The sequence below is a fragment of the Anser cygnoides genome, chromosome 3, assembly GCF_040182565.1.
Source record: "Anser cygnoides isolate HZ-2024a breed goose chromosome 3, Taihu_goose_T2T_genome, whole genome shotgun sequence".
In the NCBI taxonomy this organism is placed as follows: domain Eukaryota; kingdom Metazoa; phylum Chordata; class Aves; order Anseriformes; family Anatidae; genus Anser; species Anser cygnoides.
This window is the reverse complement of record NC_089875.1, coordinates 17494419-17510857: the sequence shown is the minus strand read 5'-3', so window position 1 is coordinate 17510857 and position 16439 is coordinate 17494419. Positions and strand designations below refer to the sequence as shown.

Sequence of the window (16439 nt, the reverse complement as noted above, 5' to 3'; positions counted from 1 at the left end):
TTTGTGTTGGTGCTTCAGCTATTGGTCCACATCACCTTTTCTCTTGAGATCACCAAGTTCCTACTAGACGTATAGTTCCTTTAGAGCTCTTAGTTGCACATTACTCAGAGACCACCAATATTACAATCTGAATATTGCCCACAGAATCTGTACTTTCTGAAAAAGGGAAATTTCCAGTTGAAGAATTTTTGTGGAAACCTACTAAGTATTTCAAAGAAATAAAACAAAAGCGTTATGTACGTTTCAGGGGGAATTAACCTGCCTGCCTGGATCATCAAGGAGACTGTTTTTTGACAGGTTTGTGGCCCACTTGGACTTGTCCTGTGCCTCCAGGTGGATGTTTGTCATTCACTCTCTGCTCTCTGCTTTGTCATTCACTCTCTGCTGAGGCCCTATGGCTTGGAAACGCAGCAGGCTGGGACTGACACTGGCAGTGCAAGGTTGAGTATAAGGAGACTGGTTTTAAATGTGATGGAAACAAGAGGTTTTACATTTCCAAGTGATTTTTCACAGGTTCCATGGCATGATAACCTTCCAACAACTTCATCTTCAATAAAAAACAAATAAATAATAATAAAATGTATGACTCTTCCTCTGTATTAATAATTGTCTTAGGGATTCATTTAATTTTCCTTCTCTACACGTTAGCAAAACACAATGTGTTTCTTTAGGTAAGTGGAAGCAACCCTTGTATTCTGTTCTGGTAAGGCCGCACCTCAAGTACTGTGTTCAGTTTTGGGCCCCTCAATACAAGAAGGACATCAAGGCCCTGGAGCATGTCCAGAGAAGGGCTACGAAGCTGGTGAGGGGTCTGGAACACAAGTCCTATGGGGAGCGGCTGAGGGCACTGGGGTTGTTCAGCCTGGAGAAGAGGAGGCTTGGGGGAGACCTTATTGCTCTCTACAACTGCCTGAAAGGAAGGTGTGGGGAGCTGGGGGTTGGCCTCTTCTCACTGGTAACTAGTAATAGGACTAGAGGGAATAGCCTCAAGTTGCACCAGGGGAGGTTCAGGTTGGAAATGAGGAGACATGTCTTCTCAGAAAGAACAGTCAGGCATTGGAATGCGTTGCCTATGGAGGTGGTGGAGTCACCATCCCTGGGGGTGTTTAAGGAAAGGTTGGATGTGGTGCTTAGGGACATGCTTTAGTGGGTGACATTGGTAGTAGGATGATACAACCATCAGATGATCAGCCAGACAGATGATCTTGTAGGTCTTTTCCAACCGTAACGATTCCATGATTCTATGATTGCTCTGAGCATCCCTCAGTACCTTCTCCCACACTGTATTACTGTGAGACTATCAACATTATGAGCCAAGAGCACTGGAAAACCCACAAAACCCTCCCCACCCACCCTCCCAAGAGGCCTGATAAACAACTGGCAAGTGGCACAGCCTCACAGAACCGCAATTTAGCCCCAGGCCCCCAACCCCGCGCCATGCCTTGGCAGCGCCCCCGCGGCCCGCCTACGGCCCGGGCCCACCGCCCCCAGGCCGCGCCGCCATGGCAACGGCGCCTTAAGGCGTGCGGGCGGGCCGCGGGCAGCCGCCGCCATGGCTCACGGCAGCCCCGTGGTGAGGGCTCGCAGCGGGGGCCGGGGCCTGGCGGCGGCTCCGAGCAGGGGGACGGGACGGGACGGGGCAGGCCAGGCCAGGCCGGGCCAGGGGCCAGGGGCCAGGGGCCAGGGGCCAGGGAAATGGTGGCTTCCGGCCGGGGGCGAGGAGGGGCTGCCCTTGGGGTCCGTGCTCCTGACTCTGTTCTTTGCTAATTTAGAAGTCGAGTTTGCATTTTACGGTTGTTTCGTAGAGTTTTTAACCTAATATATAGTGTAATAAATACTCGTCCTTGCTATACAGCTGTGCATAATGCGAAGTTTCTTGGCCATCCTGGGGAGAGGAATAGGCCTGTTGAAAGCAAAGTGGTTTAAGTTCTGCTCTTCTGCACTAAAAGTGAAGGCCAAGCATTTGACATACAGGCTAGTCAGCATCTTTTTGTAGTGGGACAAGTCTCCTTTTTTCCCTGTTCCCACAGTCCCGAAATGGGCAGGGGAAGATCCTGGAGATCTCTAAGCTCCCATAAGAAGTCACACATAAGGTCGTTTTAGAGTAGCTAAAATTGTTCTGATTGCGTTTCACAAAAAGCATAACATGTTACTACTTAGTAACTTTGAAAAGAATGGTTATTTCCTGCAGTGTAGAATAACTGTATGGTAGTAAAACATTTATTTGTTAAATTAGAAAAATGAAAGTTAAAATCCTGGTGTCCTAGCTTCCAAGGTTTCCTAAAAATCTTAAATTTCATCTTTCACCTTTTATTAGCAGGCTGTTGTGGTGGTGATGATAGTCATGGTCAGTAAGCCTTAAATTGCCAAAAGCTTGTTATCCTCCCTTTCGATCTGAATGGATAAATCTTGAAGCTGGTATGTGGTTGTATCTGTTGTCTGGATCTGAATGGAGAACTAGGATCTACTTACATGGATGAACTAATAAAATGTTGTGTGTCCTGTTGTAATATGATTAATTATGTATGCGTATATATAATGTGGCATTAAAATTTCCACACCTAAACTACTATACAGCATCAGACTATTGTCACAAAGGGATTTTTTTTTTTTGCAGGTTGCTTATGTTATGCTTCTGATAAAACTGGCACATCTCATTTTTAGTAGCTTGTACTGTTGGTTGCTCCTCACAATAGAGGCTATGATGCTGGGTACTAGAATGATACTGAGCAGTAAATGTCAATTTTAAACTGGCACTCCAAACATGATAGGTTTGAAAACACACCACAGCAATTGCTTTTTCTAACATTTCTAGGATTTCTTAAGCATTTCTGTAGCCCACAGAAGCCATTAATTTGAGGCTCAATTCCAGTATTTTTTTTCCAGGAATGTCTTATTAGTTCTACAGATTTAAGGGAATGACTGGACTTATGTACCTGGTAGATTCACAGACCTTTGCATTTGACAGAGTATTTAGTGTATTAACACTGATTGGTCTGTGGTGTTCAGTTTGTAACAGTTCAGTTCAGTTTGCAGCCACATTAGACTTGTATGTTATCATTTCAAGTGACTTAATGTTCATATTAACTTGAAAATGTTTAATTTTTTAAATTTACATACAGCTTAAACTCTACAAGTCTGTTATTGAAGATGTGATTGAAGGTGTTCGGGAACTCTTTGCTGAAGAGGGTGTAGATGAACAGGTTTTGAAAGACTTGAAGCAGGTTTGTTGGCTTCCCTTCCATTAATAAAAATTGTATGTATATGTAAATGTACATATTTATCTTTGGAGATGACATACCTGTCTCTTTCTTGGCCCTGTAGAACATGTAAACTTTAGCCCTAACTTAGAATTACAAGTGTTCTGTGAATGTTGTATTGGCTTCTGGAAGTCAAAATCTAGTAGTGAGTGTAGCCAGGCTTATTGGATAGAACCGGTTTACCCTTGGAAGAGCTGGGAATACCTGATTATCATGTTTGGTTTTATCTTATTTTTTATCATATTTGGATTATCATATGTGGTTTGATTTTAAAGTTAATGTCTGTTGACCTTAATATTCTCTCTGCAGCTTTGGGAAACCAAGGTGATGCAGTCTAAAGCAACAGAAGGCTTCTTCAGACATAGCCACCATTCTTCACAGTTGACCTTGCAGTTGCCACACACTTTTCATCGTGTTTTGCAGGCTTCATCAGGTCAGATGTTGCAAATGCAGTTTAAGAATAGCTCAGTGTTTCAAGAATCTTTTGGAAGACCTGAAGCTGCTGGAATGATCTTGTTTTGCAATGCTTGTGTATATATCTAGCATGATGGGGAACAGTACGTATCTGAAAGCAAAATTTGACCAGTAAAGGACAAATTAAACTTTGATAAACTAATGCAGGTATGTCTAGATGCACTTGATCTGCCATTTATTTTCAGCAGGGAAACGTGAAGAGAGTTTTAGTCTTCTTGTATGTAGTCCAGAAGAGTAACCCTTCAATTGCAAATTCATCAAAAGTGTTAAGCATTTCACTTCACACTTAATGTGTGGCATGATGTGTGCTGAGGGTTATACGACGTGTTTGTGCCCTGGAGCTCTGCTGTCATGGTGGAGTTGAACCTGGTTCAGCATTTCTTAAAATTCAAGCCCTTGTTCAAACAGAAGAGTGCAAGTGTTGGGAGGGTTTTTTGGTCTGTCTTTCAGTACTCCTAAAAGCAGTATTCACGGTGCACAGAATTATTTGACTTTCATACAGGCTAATATCAGGACATATTCTTCTCAGTTAAGTCCAGCGGACCACTGTGCTAATGTTATGGTAGAATGTAACGCTCAACTGAGGCTTCTCTGAGTGTGAAAGGACATGAGGAACTTCCCCATGAAGAAAAAAAAATATCGTACGTGATGATTTAATGAAAATCTATGTCATAGTGTATATGCTGATGGAGAACATTTAAAGGATGGGCAGGTACCTTTTCATCTACTTACTGTTTTTACAGTCTTCATATTTGGACTGTTTTTGGAGACAGATGTTTCACCTTATTCCATGCAATTAAAGGGGATTTATTTTGGGGCTTGTTTGCTATTGGAAGCTTTTTATTTAATGAACTTTATTTACCTTGTTATTCCTAACTTTTGGAAGGGCAGCTGATGCTAAGACATACCAGACTCTCTTAAAGCCACCTAACTTCTTATTTTTGTTTCTAATAGGATTTGAATTGTCCTATGGCAAGAGGTTTTCAAAGTAGTTAGGGCTACCTAAATTCTTTTCTTCTTGAAGCTTGCAAAAGCTTTCTGTTTGGTTCGTCTTCCCTCAATGAAGTATGTAATGCTTTTGAAAACCCATCCTACAGTTCCTGCTATTATCACCATTGGACTTACGCTAGAGTGGAAAACCGCTTAAACATTTTCCTCTTGTTGACAAGGCAGTGCATTTTACATGTGTTTGTAGTCATATTAATAAATAGAAATGGCATGCTTAGATTTTACAGTACAACTTATTAAGCAGATCAAATAGATAAATATTTAAAACAACAAAAACTCAAAGACCAACTTTTAACAGAATGCAAGTTTTATAAATTCAGGGTATAACCCCTGTCCTGAGTACAGCATAAGCTTTGAAGCAACATAAAAGGAAGTATATTCAGTAGCCTTATCTAGATGTGCTTATGTATTGTTGATCTAATGAGTCTGAGCTGAAATTAAGATTGCTTTAGTTTCAGGACTGCATGCTGTAAATTACTGAATGATCAACTGTTTCTGAGATGCACATGTTTTTGTAATTTTTTTAAAATAGCTTCCTTAGTCATCCCAGCTGGCAGAGGTTTACAGCATTTCACGGCAGCAGGCCTGGTAGGTAGCTGCAGTGAATTCTTATTTCCATTTTGATTATTCTCAATTTTAAAATGATTAAGTTTGTCAGTTTTTCACAGGCTTGAGGGGATGCAAATATTAAGGGTTTCTTTTCTTTTTATTTTATTTTTTTCTTTTTGGTGTATGGGTGCTTTAGGACAATATTTAGGGACTGAAAAAGCTAGCATTTCTCCTGACAGTTATATCGGTAGAACATGGTATAGTAGGCAAGGGACCAGGAGTCTGCTGAGGGAGAATCCACAGCTGAGGAAACTGTGTGTTTGATTGTTTTTTTTTTTTTTATTATTTGATGAAAACCATACAAAAGCTAAGAGTTCACAGAAGGAGTGCTCAAACTCTGTTACTGCTGTGTGAGCAGAGGAAAAAAAAAAAAGCAGTTGGTTTTGCAAGCAGTGCAGCCAGAAGAGTGTTGGAAAATGTGGCTGCATGAACTTAGCCCAGAGGTTGGAAGAAGTGGAAATGTACATGTAGGCATCATTTTTATTTTTATTACTGGATGTTAAAATAATGTGTGGTTGGGAAATGCCAGCACTAATGAAGTTGGAAGCAGCGTTATCTGTGAGGCATAGAAATCATCCAGATGAAAGTGAGTGTTTTTGGAGTGATAGGTTCTGAGCTGTTGGTATAGTGGAGTTGGGTGTGGGGGAGAAGGATGTATTATAAGAGCTTGATGCATCTGTTGAGTGCCTCCTGAGCCTCCAGCCAACTACCTTGCCAAGCTGAAACATAATATTGGGAAGGTATTTGTGTAACATGCAAGTTCCCCAACTTTAAATTTGGGTTTCCCAGGAATAGCTAGTTTGAAAGGGCATCTTATATTCAACTCTTTTCTTTCCAGGAGAAAAAAAGAATGATGTGAAGTGTCCTCATAGGCCTAGGCAAGGAGTCTGTACTGTGTGGAATAATGCATAAGCTTAGGTGAAAGTGGCTTTGAGTGGAAGAGTATCATTTTGGATGGTGTGCTCTTTGAGGGGCTACAGGAAAGTTCTTAATGAAAAGAGGATGTGATAACTGGAGAATATAAAGCACTTGGGGCCAATCATCATCCTTGCAATTACAAAATACTCTTTATCTGCCTATACATCAAAAGTCTGAAGCAACTCTTCAGTAGAGATGATCGCAAAGGGGCCTCTTTCTGGGTATGTTAAATGTGACATTTAGGGCCCTAAGAGAATAAGGTATGCACTGGTACTTAACAAAGTTCTTGTGTATCTAGGGTGCTTCACGACCAGGTGCAACTCTTACTCTCCCTTCGGGTATTGCTTATCCTATACACGTACCAGCTGGAATGACACTACAGACAACATCTGGTAAGATTAAAGAGGAGACGTAACACATTACAGTGCATTCATTGACTGTATGTGAATATTGAAAGATAGTTCTAAGTGCAGTAGATAAAACAAATGTGAAGTATAGGTGGGTGGAGCCACTTGTCCTTTTCCTTTGTAGTGTGTAATTACTGCATGGAGGAAGTAATTACATTGATTAGTTGGTGTGTCACTTGTGTACACTTGCAACATTAGTTAATGTGGGCTGCCAGGGAATGCCATTTTTTTTTGTTTTACAGCTGCTGGCAAATGTGTACCTTTGTCGGTCCAGGCACAGATATCTCCTTGCCCTGTATGAGGGGTAGTCTTTCCATGTTTTAAACTGACAAAGACATTCTGGTGCTTCAGAATCAAGTTGATTTTATATTCAAATAAAATGTAACCACCCATCACCCTTTTTGCTCACCCTCTTTTGCTGATGAAATTGGCCGTACAAAAACTTGCTCGTATTCGTTGGAGTTTGATGAATGGATGGCTTATTTCAGTCATAGATTCACTTTTTCCTTAAACAGCTGTTCTTTTTTAAGCAGTAATGTCCTAGATGTCTATTTTGGGTATAACTTCTAAGGTTTTGAATGCTGTAGGCTGATATCAATGACTGCATGTGTAAGCAAATGTGTGGAGAAAAGAATAATTAAATTAGTTTGGCAAACTAGCTCTGGCATCTTAATTCTAACACTGATGATAATAATTAAGGATTCAGTATTTGGAGTTCTCTTTGTACAAGGAGAAGACAGATAAACTAGGAGTCTTATGTTTAAGACTGTATCCGTATTATAGGGGGGATGCCCTTAAAAGAAAGAACTGTCCATGGAGATGGGGAACAGTTTACTGTTTCATCTTGTACTCCTTTGTTTCTGAAATGACACGTTAACAAATTTAAAGCAAGGTTTTTTCTTACTCCTAACTGGCTGAAAGTGTGCTTGGGAAAGTACTACTTTGTAAACATCCTTTTTCTCCGTAGTTTGCCTGATTATTTCCTCTTGGCTGTTACTGGTAACAGGACGCTGGCCTAGATGGATCTGTAGTTCAACTCACTGAAGCAGCTTTTCATCTTTCTCTTTGTAGGGCAGCTTTATAAGGTAAATGTTCCTGTCGTGGTTACACAGGGCCGAGGAGGTGCAAATATTCTGCAATTTCCTATTCAGCAGATATTTCAGTCGGTTGGGCAACCTTCAATTCTGCACGCCAATGTGGCCAGTGTTGCACCGGTGAAGGTACCCTCTGTCCAGCCAACTGCCGACATGTTGCAAACTCAGAAGACTGCTGTCCAACAGACCGTGGCAGTTCAACCGAGTGCCACGGAAAATAAACACCTAGAGGACTCTACCGGTACTGCGTTGGTTCAGCAGCCTACGGAGAGTCAGCAGCAAATTGAACCTAATGCAGTGCTGAATCAGCATGAAGAATCTACAGAGAAATCCCAGCACGGCAGTCTTCATACACCTGTGCTTAATTCAGAACCCTCTGAAGTGTTTTCTCCTTCTGAATTTGTTGAGGCAAACAACTCAAGCAGTGTGCTGCTGGACGTGGAGGGGCAGTTAGACACTGAGCCTCAGGAAGCGCTACAACAGCAGGTGTCTGATGATATCATTGAGATGATTATCATGGGCAAAGGTTTGGATGATAACACTGGTTTGAAAGATGAGGACACCATTGCTCCCACTGACAAGGTAGGACATTTTTATTTCTTATCTGGTGAAAATACAGCTGTTGTAGATGGTTGTTTGAAGAACAAGTTTTTAAGAGATGTGATCAAAGATGTCTGTAAGTAGTACCTATGAATGATGATAAAAATCATCATTTTAAGGTTCATTCTTGAGCTTGTTTTGAAGAGCATTTAGCTGACTGCTTATTTTTATATTTAAAATTTTGGTTGCAAATGTTGTTGAAATATTTGTATTGAATACAATGTCAATCTGAAAAACGCTGTCGGTGCGTTGGATAGATACAGTGCATTCACAGACTTATAGACTATTTTTTGAGATAATTGGTTTTTGCCTCTGAGCAAGCATGAATGATGCTTTGAGAACTACCATGTCATTTTGATGCTGAATCTGTGTGTGGATACTGGCCAGTTGTAAAATTGCTTTTGGATTGTCAACAGGGATTAATTTTAACTCATAACATGTGAAGAGCAATTAACTTATATTGACAGCCCATACTGAGTATGAAAAGTCAGATTCCATAAGTGAAAATCTGCTGGAAAGAAACATATTTCCTTAGGAAGAAAGTCCTGACAAGCTAGAATTCAGCTAGAGCTCTGTGGAAAACTTAAAAATGATTTTATTGAACAAGCCTCTGTTCTGACTTCATCAAATCTATGTTCCAGAAATTGTTTGCAAATATAACTTGAGGCTGGTGTGCTGATTTTGAATTGTAGTGCTTATATGATATCGAGGCAAATTTATTAAATACAAATTTAATAACAGTAATGGAAAATGACTGTAAGTAGAAAGCATCTTATGTTGCTCATCTACACTTGGGCAGAATGATGACGACTGTCTGTAGGAAGAATGGAAGATCAAAAAAGTGTTAACTTTCTTGAATTAGAAAGTGTACGTGGATGTGAATGTAGTGCTCCAATAAAGATTTAATGAGAAACCTAAGATCACTGAAAGCTTAAAGCTCTTTTATGCTCCTGTGAACTTTCTGTTTTGGAATTCTAATGCTTTTATGAAATACTTGAAGTACTGAGGTATTTATTCTCAGCTTTTTATATTGTATTTAAACAAAGCACTTTGATTTGAGGGAAAGAAATGGATTCATCTTTTTACTTCAAAAATAAGGAATAGTTTTTAAGTTAGAATTTCTATTTTAAAGAAAATTCTAGAGGCCAGTTTGAACATCATTTTCTGAAGAAGTCAAGTACAATAGTGTTTAAAGAAAAGTCTAAGAAAATATATTTCTGTATTACTGAGGGAATGAATATTTGACATGGATTCCATTTAAGGTAGGTGTAAGAACAAGATTTTTCAAACATACTCAGGGTTTACAAGTAGTCCAGGATTTGAAACTCCCACTTAAGTAAGTGCCGTGAATCTTGTTGCTTTATTAAACAAAAATCTCAGGCTTTGTACTGAACAATGAAAGCTATGTGGCGTTAACTTAAAAGCCATCTCTGGTCTTTTTTATTGTTGTCAGCTGGAACCTACTGAGCAGGTGGAATCTAATTTACGATCAGAGAAGGATATCTGCAGTGACATTGAAGGCATAATTCAGCTAGATGGAACCGGTGATGCTTCTCCCAAGGAAGAAATACCACACACAAAAGATACAGAAGAGAATGAATTCATTGGTATTATTGAATCAGAGGATCTAAAAATTCTGGAGGATGAGGATGAAGGAGAGGATGAAGAAGGTGACAGTATTTCAAACATGGATTCTAGCAGCAGTAGCTGTGATAATGAAGAGCCCCAAATAGATATTGTTGAGGAGGTAATTTACTTTCAAGCCTTGTGAAGCACGTTACAATACCGTATCTACCTTGAATACTGAACTGTTGGACCCAGAACAGCTCCTGCTAAGTTTAATGCAGAGAGCGTAGTTAGGTTACATGTCTCTCTCAAGAGGAGATGCCACTGAGGAATTATGAGAGGGCTCATTATGAGGAGCACGAACAAATGAATGAGATCATTTGTTTATTGGATCACTTAAAATATTTAATCACCAGCATTAAATTCTATGGTGAAACCCTGACCTCAGTGGAATTGAGTTCTTTTAAGTAAGATCCGGATACAAATCTAGTTGTATTATTCCTTCTGAAGAACCACAGGGGATTAGACAGAGAACAGCACGATAGAAGTGTAGCACTCTTATTTTATTTTTTTTTTTATTTAAAACAGATGAAATTTTGTGTCCTTAATGTTCACAAGAGGATTAGCTTAGAGTCTGGACAGTTGATGAGCATTCCAGTTACTGGGGTCAGCTTTGGCATTTAGGAGTTCTGCTTTATTTTGACCTTTTTTTTTTTTTTGTGGTGGTTTGTTTTTATTGTTTGTTTTGGGGGGATGTTTTTGAGAACATAAGCATGTAAAGATGATTCTAAGTGAGCTTTGCGGACCATAGCTTCTAAGTCTTGATTTTTTTGGTGTTAACCTTTATTGTTCTGGTTGTGTTTAATGTCAAGTTATTCAACACTATTTTTGCAAGAATGTATAAAATACTTCTTAAATGCATTTTTAAACTCTAGGACCCATTAAATTCTGATGATGATGTCAGTGAACAGGACGTTCCAGACTTGTTTGACACAGATAACGTGATAGTTTGTCAGTATGACAAGGTACAGTATGTAGTTATCTTTGTCCCTTAATCATTATAAATAGTATCTTCAGCAAATCCATATCTGGACTGCTGTCAGTATCTTTTAAGGAAAAACAAATGCTGTAATAATTGAGTGTTTAAATGATGTGTTTAGCTGACAGTACTCTGAAGACTTGTATGCTATTTTCTGAAATGAGGACAATCGAAGGGTTCATAAAGAAAAAGAGTAAGGGGCTGAATCTTTCAAAATTAAGACTTGTAAAGCTGCAAAAGCTTATGCATTTCCTTAATTTTTTTAAGTTATGTGAACAGCTTCATGGATGTATACATGCATCTTTGGCCATGAATTAAGACTTCTGAAATAGGGAATAGGAAAAGGTGTGTGTGTACTATCTTTTGTCTTTGAAGTGCTTCCTGAAAGACTTTACTACCAGAATTCCTGTTACTGAAAAGCCAAACAGTCACTAAAGGCCATTTTGTCCTGCTTTATTTTAATGTTTAAAACTTAACCTTATTTTGAATTCTCAGAGATCAAATTAAGTACTAGGTATGTTTTGGGCACTTGCATGTTTATATCTTAAAAGTTGACAAAACAAAGCGCGCATCTTATTTTGAAAGCAAACGTGGAAAAATATGTCTAGTAGTTTCCAAACAAAGTGACTTTGCTTTTATGCTTTCAGAAGAGACTAGTGATAATTTTTCTTGTGTGTTCAACTAGGTCTGCCTTAAAGGGGTCTGTGCTTTAGGAAACAGTGGGCTGCTGAGAAAATTGTCTTTACTCAAGTGTAACAGATTGAATGTTTCTGAAGCTTGTTATTTTGGAAAATGTAGCTGCAGGGATGTGTGTGGAAAATGCATCTGAAATTGAGCTAGTGTGTATTGTATTGAAAAGTTGCACCAAATTTTGAAGCATCATAACTTAGTTTGATGTTATGGATGCTACAGGTAGTGGATGTTGCTATTTATAGCAAGTTTTGTCTGTAATGAGTTGAAAAAAAATCTTTTAAAAACTAGTAAGTCCAATTCTGGACATGTCTGTAGGAAATTTTAATATCAGATGTTGCAGAAAATTGATAGTTAGAGAAGCTGGGGGAAATGCTGGTAACTTCTCCTTTCTACATAGATTTAATAAAAACAAGTAGATCTAGTAGAAAGTAGATGGAAATAGTTACCTGTTAAATTATATAGTTATCTATAAAAGAATGCTGAAGGCAAAATGATTGTCTTTAATTCTTTTCCCCTTATTTCCTGAATCTGGAAATAGGCTGATGCTTAAAACCCAAGGAATTGTTAGAGATGTTTAAGATTCCTTCTTTTAGTATTAAACATAAACTTTCTGTAGTATAGGTTGTTTTGCAGGACTTAAGAAATAATATGCACATTTTTCTTACTGTTTTGTATGGCAGTATTTGCTTTTGAGCAACGTTTTCATGTTTTTAGCCTTATCCTTACATGCCTGTGTATGCAGTATTGCTTTGTCATGCGTATGGGAAAAGGAAATGACTGCATTTCAGTTAAACCATACATATTTGCAAGGTGCAGTGTATTTTCGGAGTGGTACAGTAATCAAATTGCTTCATTATTATCTTGTTTTCCAGCCAGCATAAGGTTTCACACAGCTACCTTTGCCTTGCGGGGGATGTGGGTGAGGGCGTAAGAGGGATGTTTTACGTAATTGGTGTTTTTAAAGGGAGGTGGGAAAACTTGAATGTGACAAGAGTAAGATTCAGGAAGTTGTTCCCTTGAGAGGCCAAAGAATCTGGTATATACAACTGAAATCTGCTGCCTCTATTGAATATTTGTGCTGCGTTCAGGGAAAGTGTCTTGCATGTTTTGAGCTATCAGAATTTTAAAGGAAAAACAAGTTTTTTAAACCAAGCTTTGCTTAAACGTTCTTTTTTTATTATGGTCTAAATTTTTTTTTGGGGGGGGGCGGGGTCGGGTGATTTAATTCTCTCATCAGATACATCGAAGTAAGAACAAATGGAAGTTCTACTTAAAGGATGGAGTGATGTCCTTTGAGGGTAAGGACTATGTTTTTGCAAAAGCCATTGGAGATGCAGAGTGGTGAAGCCTCACCGAAGAATGTACTTTAGAACTGTGGCCTTATTCCCTTACTGTCCGTGAAACAACTGGACTTCCTATTTTGTCATTTAAAAGAAAGACTGTGAACTTGCAAAATATGTAAAATGTGTTCTTAATACATGCAAATTAAAACACTGTATTGTTACCTGCTCATTTGTCTTTGCTGTTTTCTGATTATTTCATTACTTTTCCGCTAAAGAAGCATTGTTGGAGTGAATAGCTGTAAAGACTAGAACATTGACTGTGTTAGCAATTGAAGGAAGTCATGGAATACCAAATGACTGTATTTAAGTAAACTTCAATTCCATTGGTTTTGTTTCTTTTTTTTTTTTAAATAAGAGCTGAAGTATGACTTGAAATCTAAAACTACACAGTTGTAAGTGATATTTATTTTCAAAGACTGAGTTCCAAAAAAAAAAAAAAAAGAAAAAAGCTTTATCTGTACAAGTCTGAAACTTGTGGCTATTTCAGTTGTGTAGTTTTCCCTACTTTCCTTCCTGTCCCTTGCTTTTTTGTTGTTAACCTTGTGTGTTGGTTTATTTTTTGGCTTCAGCTTAAAGGTAGGCACTTTATATGCAAGTCAGGAAATGGGGGCAGAAGACCCTTCAGCTCAATATATGAGAACTATTATTGTTTATTCTATACCTTCTACGTCTGCTGAGATGTAATGAATAGTGTGATTTAACATTAGAATGTGATTTATTTTCACTGTCAATGTGAAGTCATTTAACTTCAGTTCTGTGCATATCCACTGCCTTCTATGACTACAGACCAGTAGGCTGTGAATGATACAAATTGTGCATAATAATAAAATGTCATCTCGTATACATTTCTAGCAGTGAGTTTTTTTTGTCTTTCCTAAATGTAACTTTGCTTAGAGAAATGTGTAGAAGTCACGCCTGTGACAATAGCTCACCCTGCCATAGGAATTGCATTCCCAGCAGTTTGGAGCATTTTCTTCTTGTTTCTTCATCTAAAAATAGAGATCAAAAAGAAGTTATATTGTTTTAGGTCCAGGCCCCCGCCCTTCATAGCTGTAGCTTTCTCCTAATTAGCTTCTGTTCCTTGAAGGGCAATATCACAAGTTAAAGGGCTGACTCAGAGGATCATCCCACTACAGGGGCAGGTGCGTCTCCTGGGGTCTGGCAACCCTCTCTCCTGGCTGCATCTGCTGAAGGAAGACAGCATGACATGCTTTGGTTCTCTCTACTCTGTGGGAGGCTGCCAAACCCTTGAGAAGAGAAGGAAAGTAAAGGAGAGAGTTGGAGAGAACGTGGGGAACAAGGGAAGAAAACCAGCCATTGTTCATCATGGTAGAAACCTTTGTGCTGATAGCATTGAGATGATTCCTTCAGGCGGTATGTGTTTAACTACCTTTTGAGTTTACTGCGTGTTCTTTTGGACTTACCTGCTACTGTCCACTCTTCTAAGAAGGAACACTGAACTAGAAGGCCTGAGTGTGGCATTTCTTTTGTCTTTTTATGGATATTGCGGGTGGTATGCGAAGAGTTGTGTATCCAGAATAGTTTAAATGTTATGGCATATAATTTCTTTGTTCCTGTTCAGCTGGCTTGTGGCTGGACTGATGCTACACTTCAGACCCATGAATGTGCAGGAAATGTAGCTCTTCCCACATGGTAGATGCTTGTAGATATCAGTACTTTTACAGGCTCTGAAGCGTTCATGCTACAGGAACGCATAGGTTATGACCTGCGGTACCAACTTCAACTTGGCAGCACAGGTATCATTAGAATAATCTAATTCTGCCCTGCCCCAGCCACGGGCAGGGACACCTTCCACTAGGTTGCTCAAAGCCCATCCAACCCCGCTTTGAACACTTGCAGGGAGGGGATGTCAACAATTTCTCTGTGCAGCCTGGTCCAGCGCCTTACCACCCTCACAGTAAAGAATTTCTTCATGTTATCTAATCTAAACCTACCCTCTTTTAGTTTAAAGCTATTACCCTTTGTTGTATCACTACGCTCCCTGATAAAGAGTCCCGCTCTGACTTTCTTGTAGGTCCTGCTGAGGTACTGAAAGGCCACTATGAGGCCTCCCCAGAGCCTTCTCTTCTCTGGTCTGAAAAAGACTGGAAGCAGAGGTAGTGCAGCACAGGACAGTTTTAAAGATGGGCAGCTGCTTCTTCTGTGCCTTTCTGCTTGTGTTGTTAAAGACTGCTTCTACATGAAGGTGAGGAATCAGAGCTCTCAGCACCCTTATGGCGCCTGTTCATCTGTGAGTGGGTGCTGAGATGTGCAGGATAAACATTGGAGTAGGAAATGATTTTTTTCTTCTATCTCATCTAAACTTTCCCAATTTGTAATTATTATATGTGTTCTATCTATTACCCTAATCTGCTTTTGTATTCAGTTCTTGAAACATTTCTCATACTTTAATGTTTTTGCAAGGGATTTTTTGTTTGTTTTTTTGACAGCTTGATGCAAACTCTGTGCAGTCCACGTATGATGTTCACTATATAAATTACTCATCTGGAATTAAAAGTATATTTTTAATACTATCTTCCCAAACTTCTTTTAAGATTTATGAGTTGATGCTTTTTCATCCACTTTTGCTTTTCCTGGACCACATGTACCAAGAGCTATTAAAATAAAAAAGGACTATCTTTCATCCTGAAGCTTTGCTGACTGTGTGTGTGTGTATATATATATATATATATCTGTTATTTCTGGCTAAAGCTGACCTGAATCAAAAGGGATACTGAAGACAGCTTAGCTATGCCACTGAGTATCCCCTTAATTTTCATTCAGTTGCATTTTCTAAACCGGTACATTCTTTATATGAAGAAACCTTAATATGGAGTCCATCTAGTGTCTTCCTGAGTTATCAAATATATGAATTTTATGGATTAAAGTAGGGTTTTGCTGTTGCTATCACAACCTTTGACGTATGTGAGAAAATGGCTACTAAATATGTATCATCGCCAGTTTTCTAACTCCTGCTAAGCCGCTCTGCAGATCTTCCTTGGGAGTGTCTGCAGTGGTTTTCCCGGTGCAGAGCTATAGCCTGTCTGTGTGGGCTGCTTGTACTGCCGCACAAGGGTGTGCTTCCATTTTCCTTCATCCAACCACGTAAGAATTGCTCTTTGTTTCCAGCGTTCTTGAATGAAAATTGGCAAAGACATACAGCTTTGAATGAAATATTTACAGCTAACTAAAAATACCAGAAGTTAGGAATTTTTATACTGGAAAAAACTGTTCCTTATTAAAATGTAAGCTCAGTTGGCTAATTACTTTAGTCCATGCCTTGAGGAGTAATCAGATCGGAGTGGTTTTGATCTTAATAATTTATCATATTAATGCTTTTGATTGACACTACTTACAGTTTAGCAAACTCTTTGCTGCAGATAGGGTGAAGTGTGTAATACCAGTTATGGCCATTGAAGGTACTTCAG

At 39.1% G+C, this 16439-nt stretch overlaps 1 protein-coding gene across 9 annotated transcripts; it reads left to right on the top strand.

Moving 5' to 3' along the window:
* Nucleotides 1-1444: 1444 nt before the first annotated feature.
* Nucleotides 1445-13856, top strand: GTF2A1L (general transcription factor IIA subunit 1 like). Of its 9 annotated transcripts, XM_048078434.2 has the most exons (10): nt 1556-1573; nt 2318-2418; nt 3123-3224; nt 3570-3693; nt 5275-5330; nt 6568-6661; nt 7748-8352; nt 9824-10117; nt 10872-10961; nt 12906-13856. In XM_048078434.2, the coding sequence occupies exons 4-10, from the start codon at nt 3588-3590 to the stop codon at nt 13011-13013; spliced, it is 1353 nt and encodes a 450-aa protein (XP_047934391.2). In that variant the 5' UTR covers nt 1556-1573; nt 2318-2418; nt 3123-3224; nt 3570-3587; the 3' UTR covers nt 13014-13856. The 9 variants fall into 9 exon arrangements, with proteins under 9 accessions (XP_047934389.2, XP_047934391.2, XP_066849668.1 ...); XM_048078432.2 differs by lacking the exon at nt 2318-2418 and having other exon boundaries at nt 1445-1573; XM_066993567.1 differs by lacking the exons at nt 1556-1573; nt 2318-2418 and adding an exon at nt 1653-1737.
* The last annotated feature ends 2583 nt before the right edge of the window (nt 13857-16439 follow it).

What these genes read in the sequence shown, in the direction of transcription:
- GTF2A1L (XM_066993567.1), top strand. Translation starts at nt 1,696, where the DNA reads ATGGTGGCTTCCGGCCGGGGGCGAGGAGGGGCTGCCCTTGGG. An exon ending in TGTTTTGCAGGCTTCATCAG is followed by an intron (nt 3,694 to 5,274) that starts GTCAGATGTTGC and finishes TTTTTAAAATAG; the next exon opens with CTTCCTTAGTCATCCCAGCT. An exon ending in TAGTTTGTCAGTATGACAAG is followed by an intron (nt 10,962 to 12,905) that starts GTACAGTATGTA and finishes TTCTCTCATCAG; the next exon opens with ATACATCGAAGTAAGAACAA.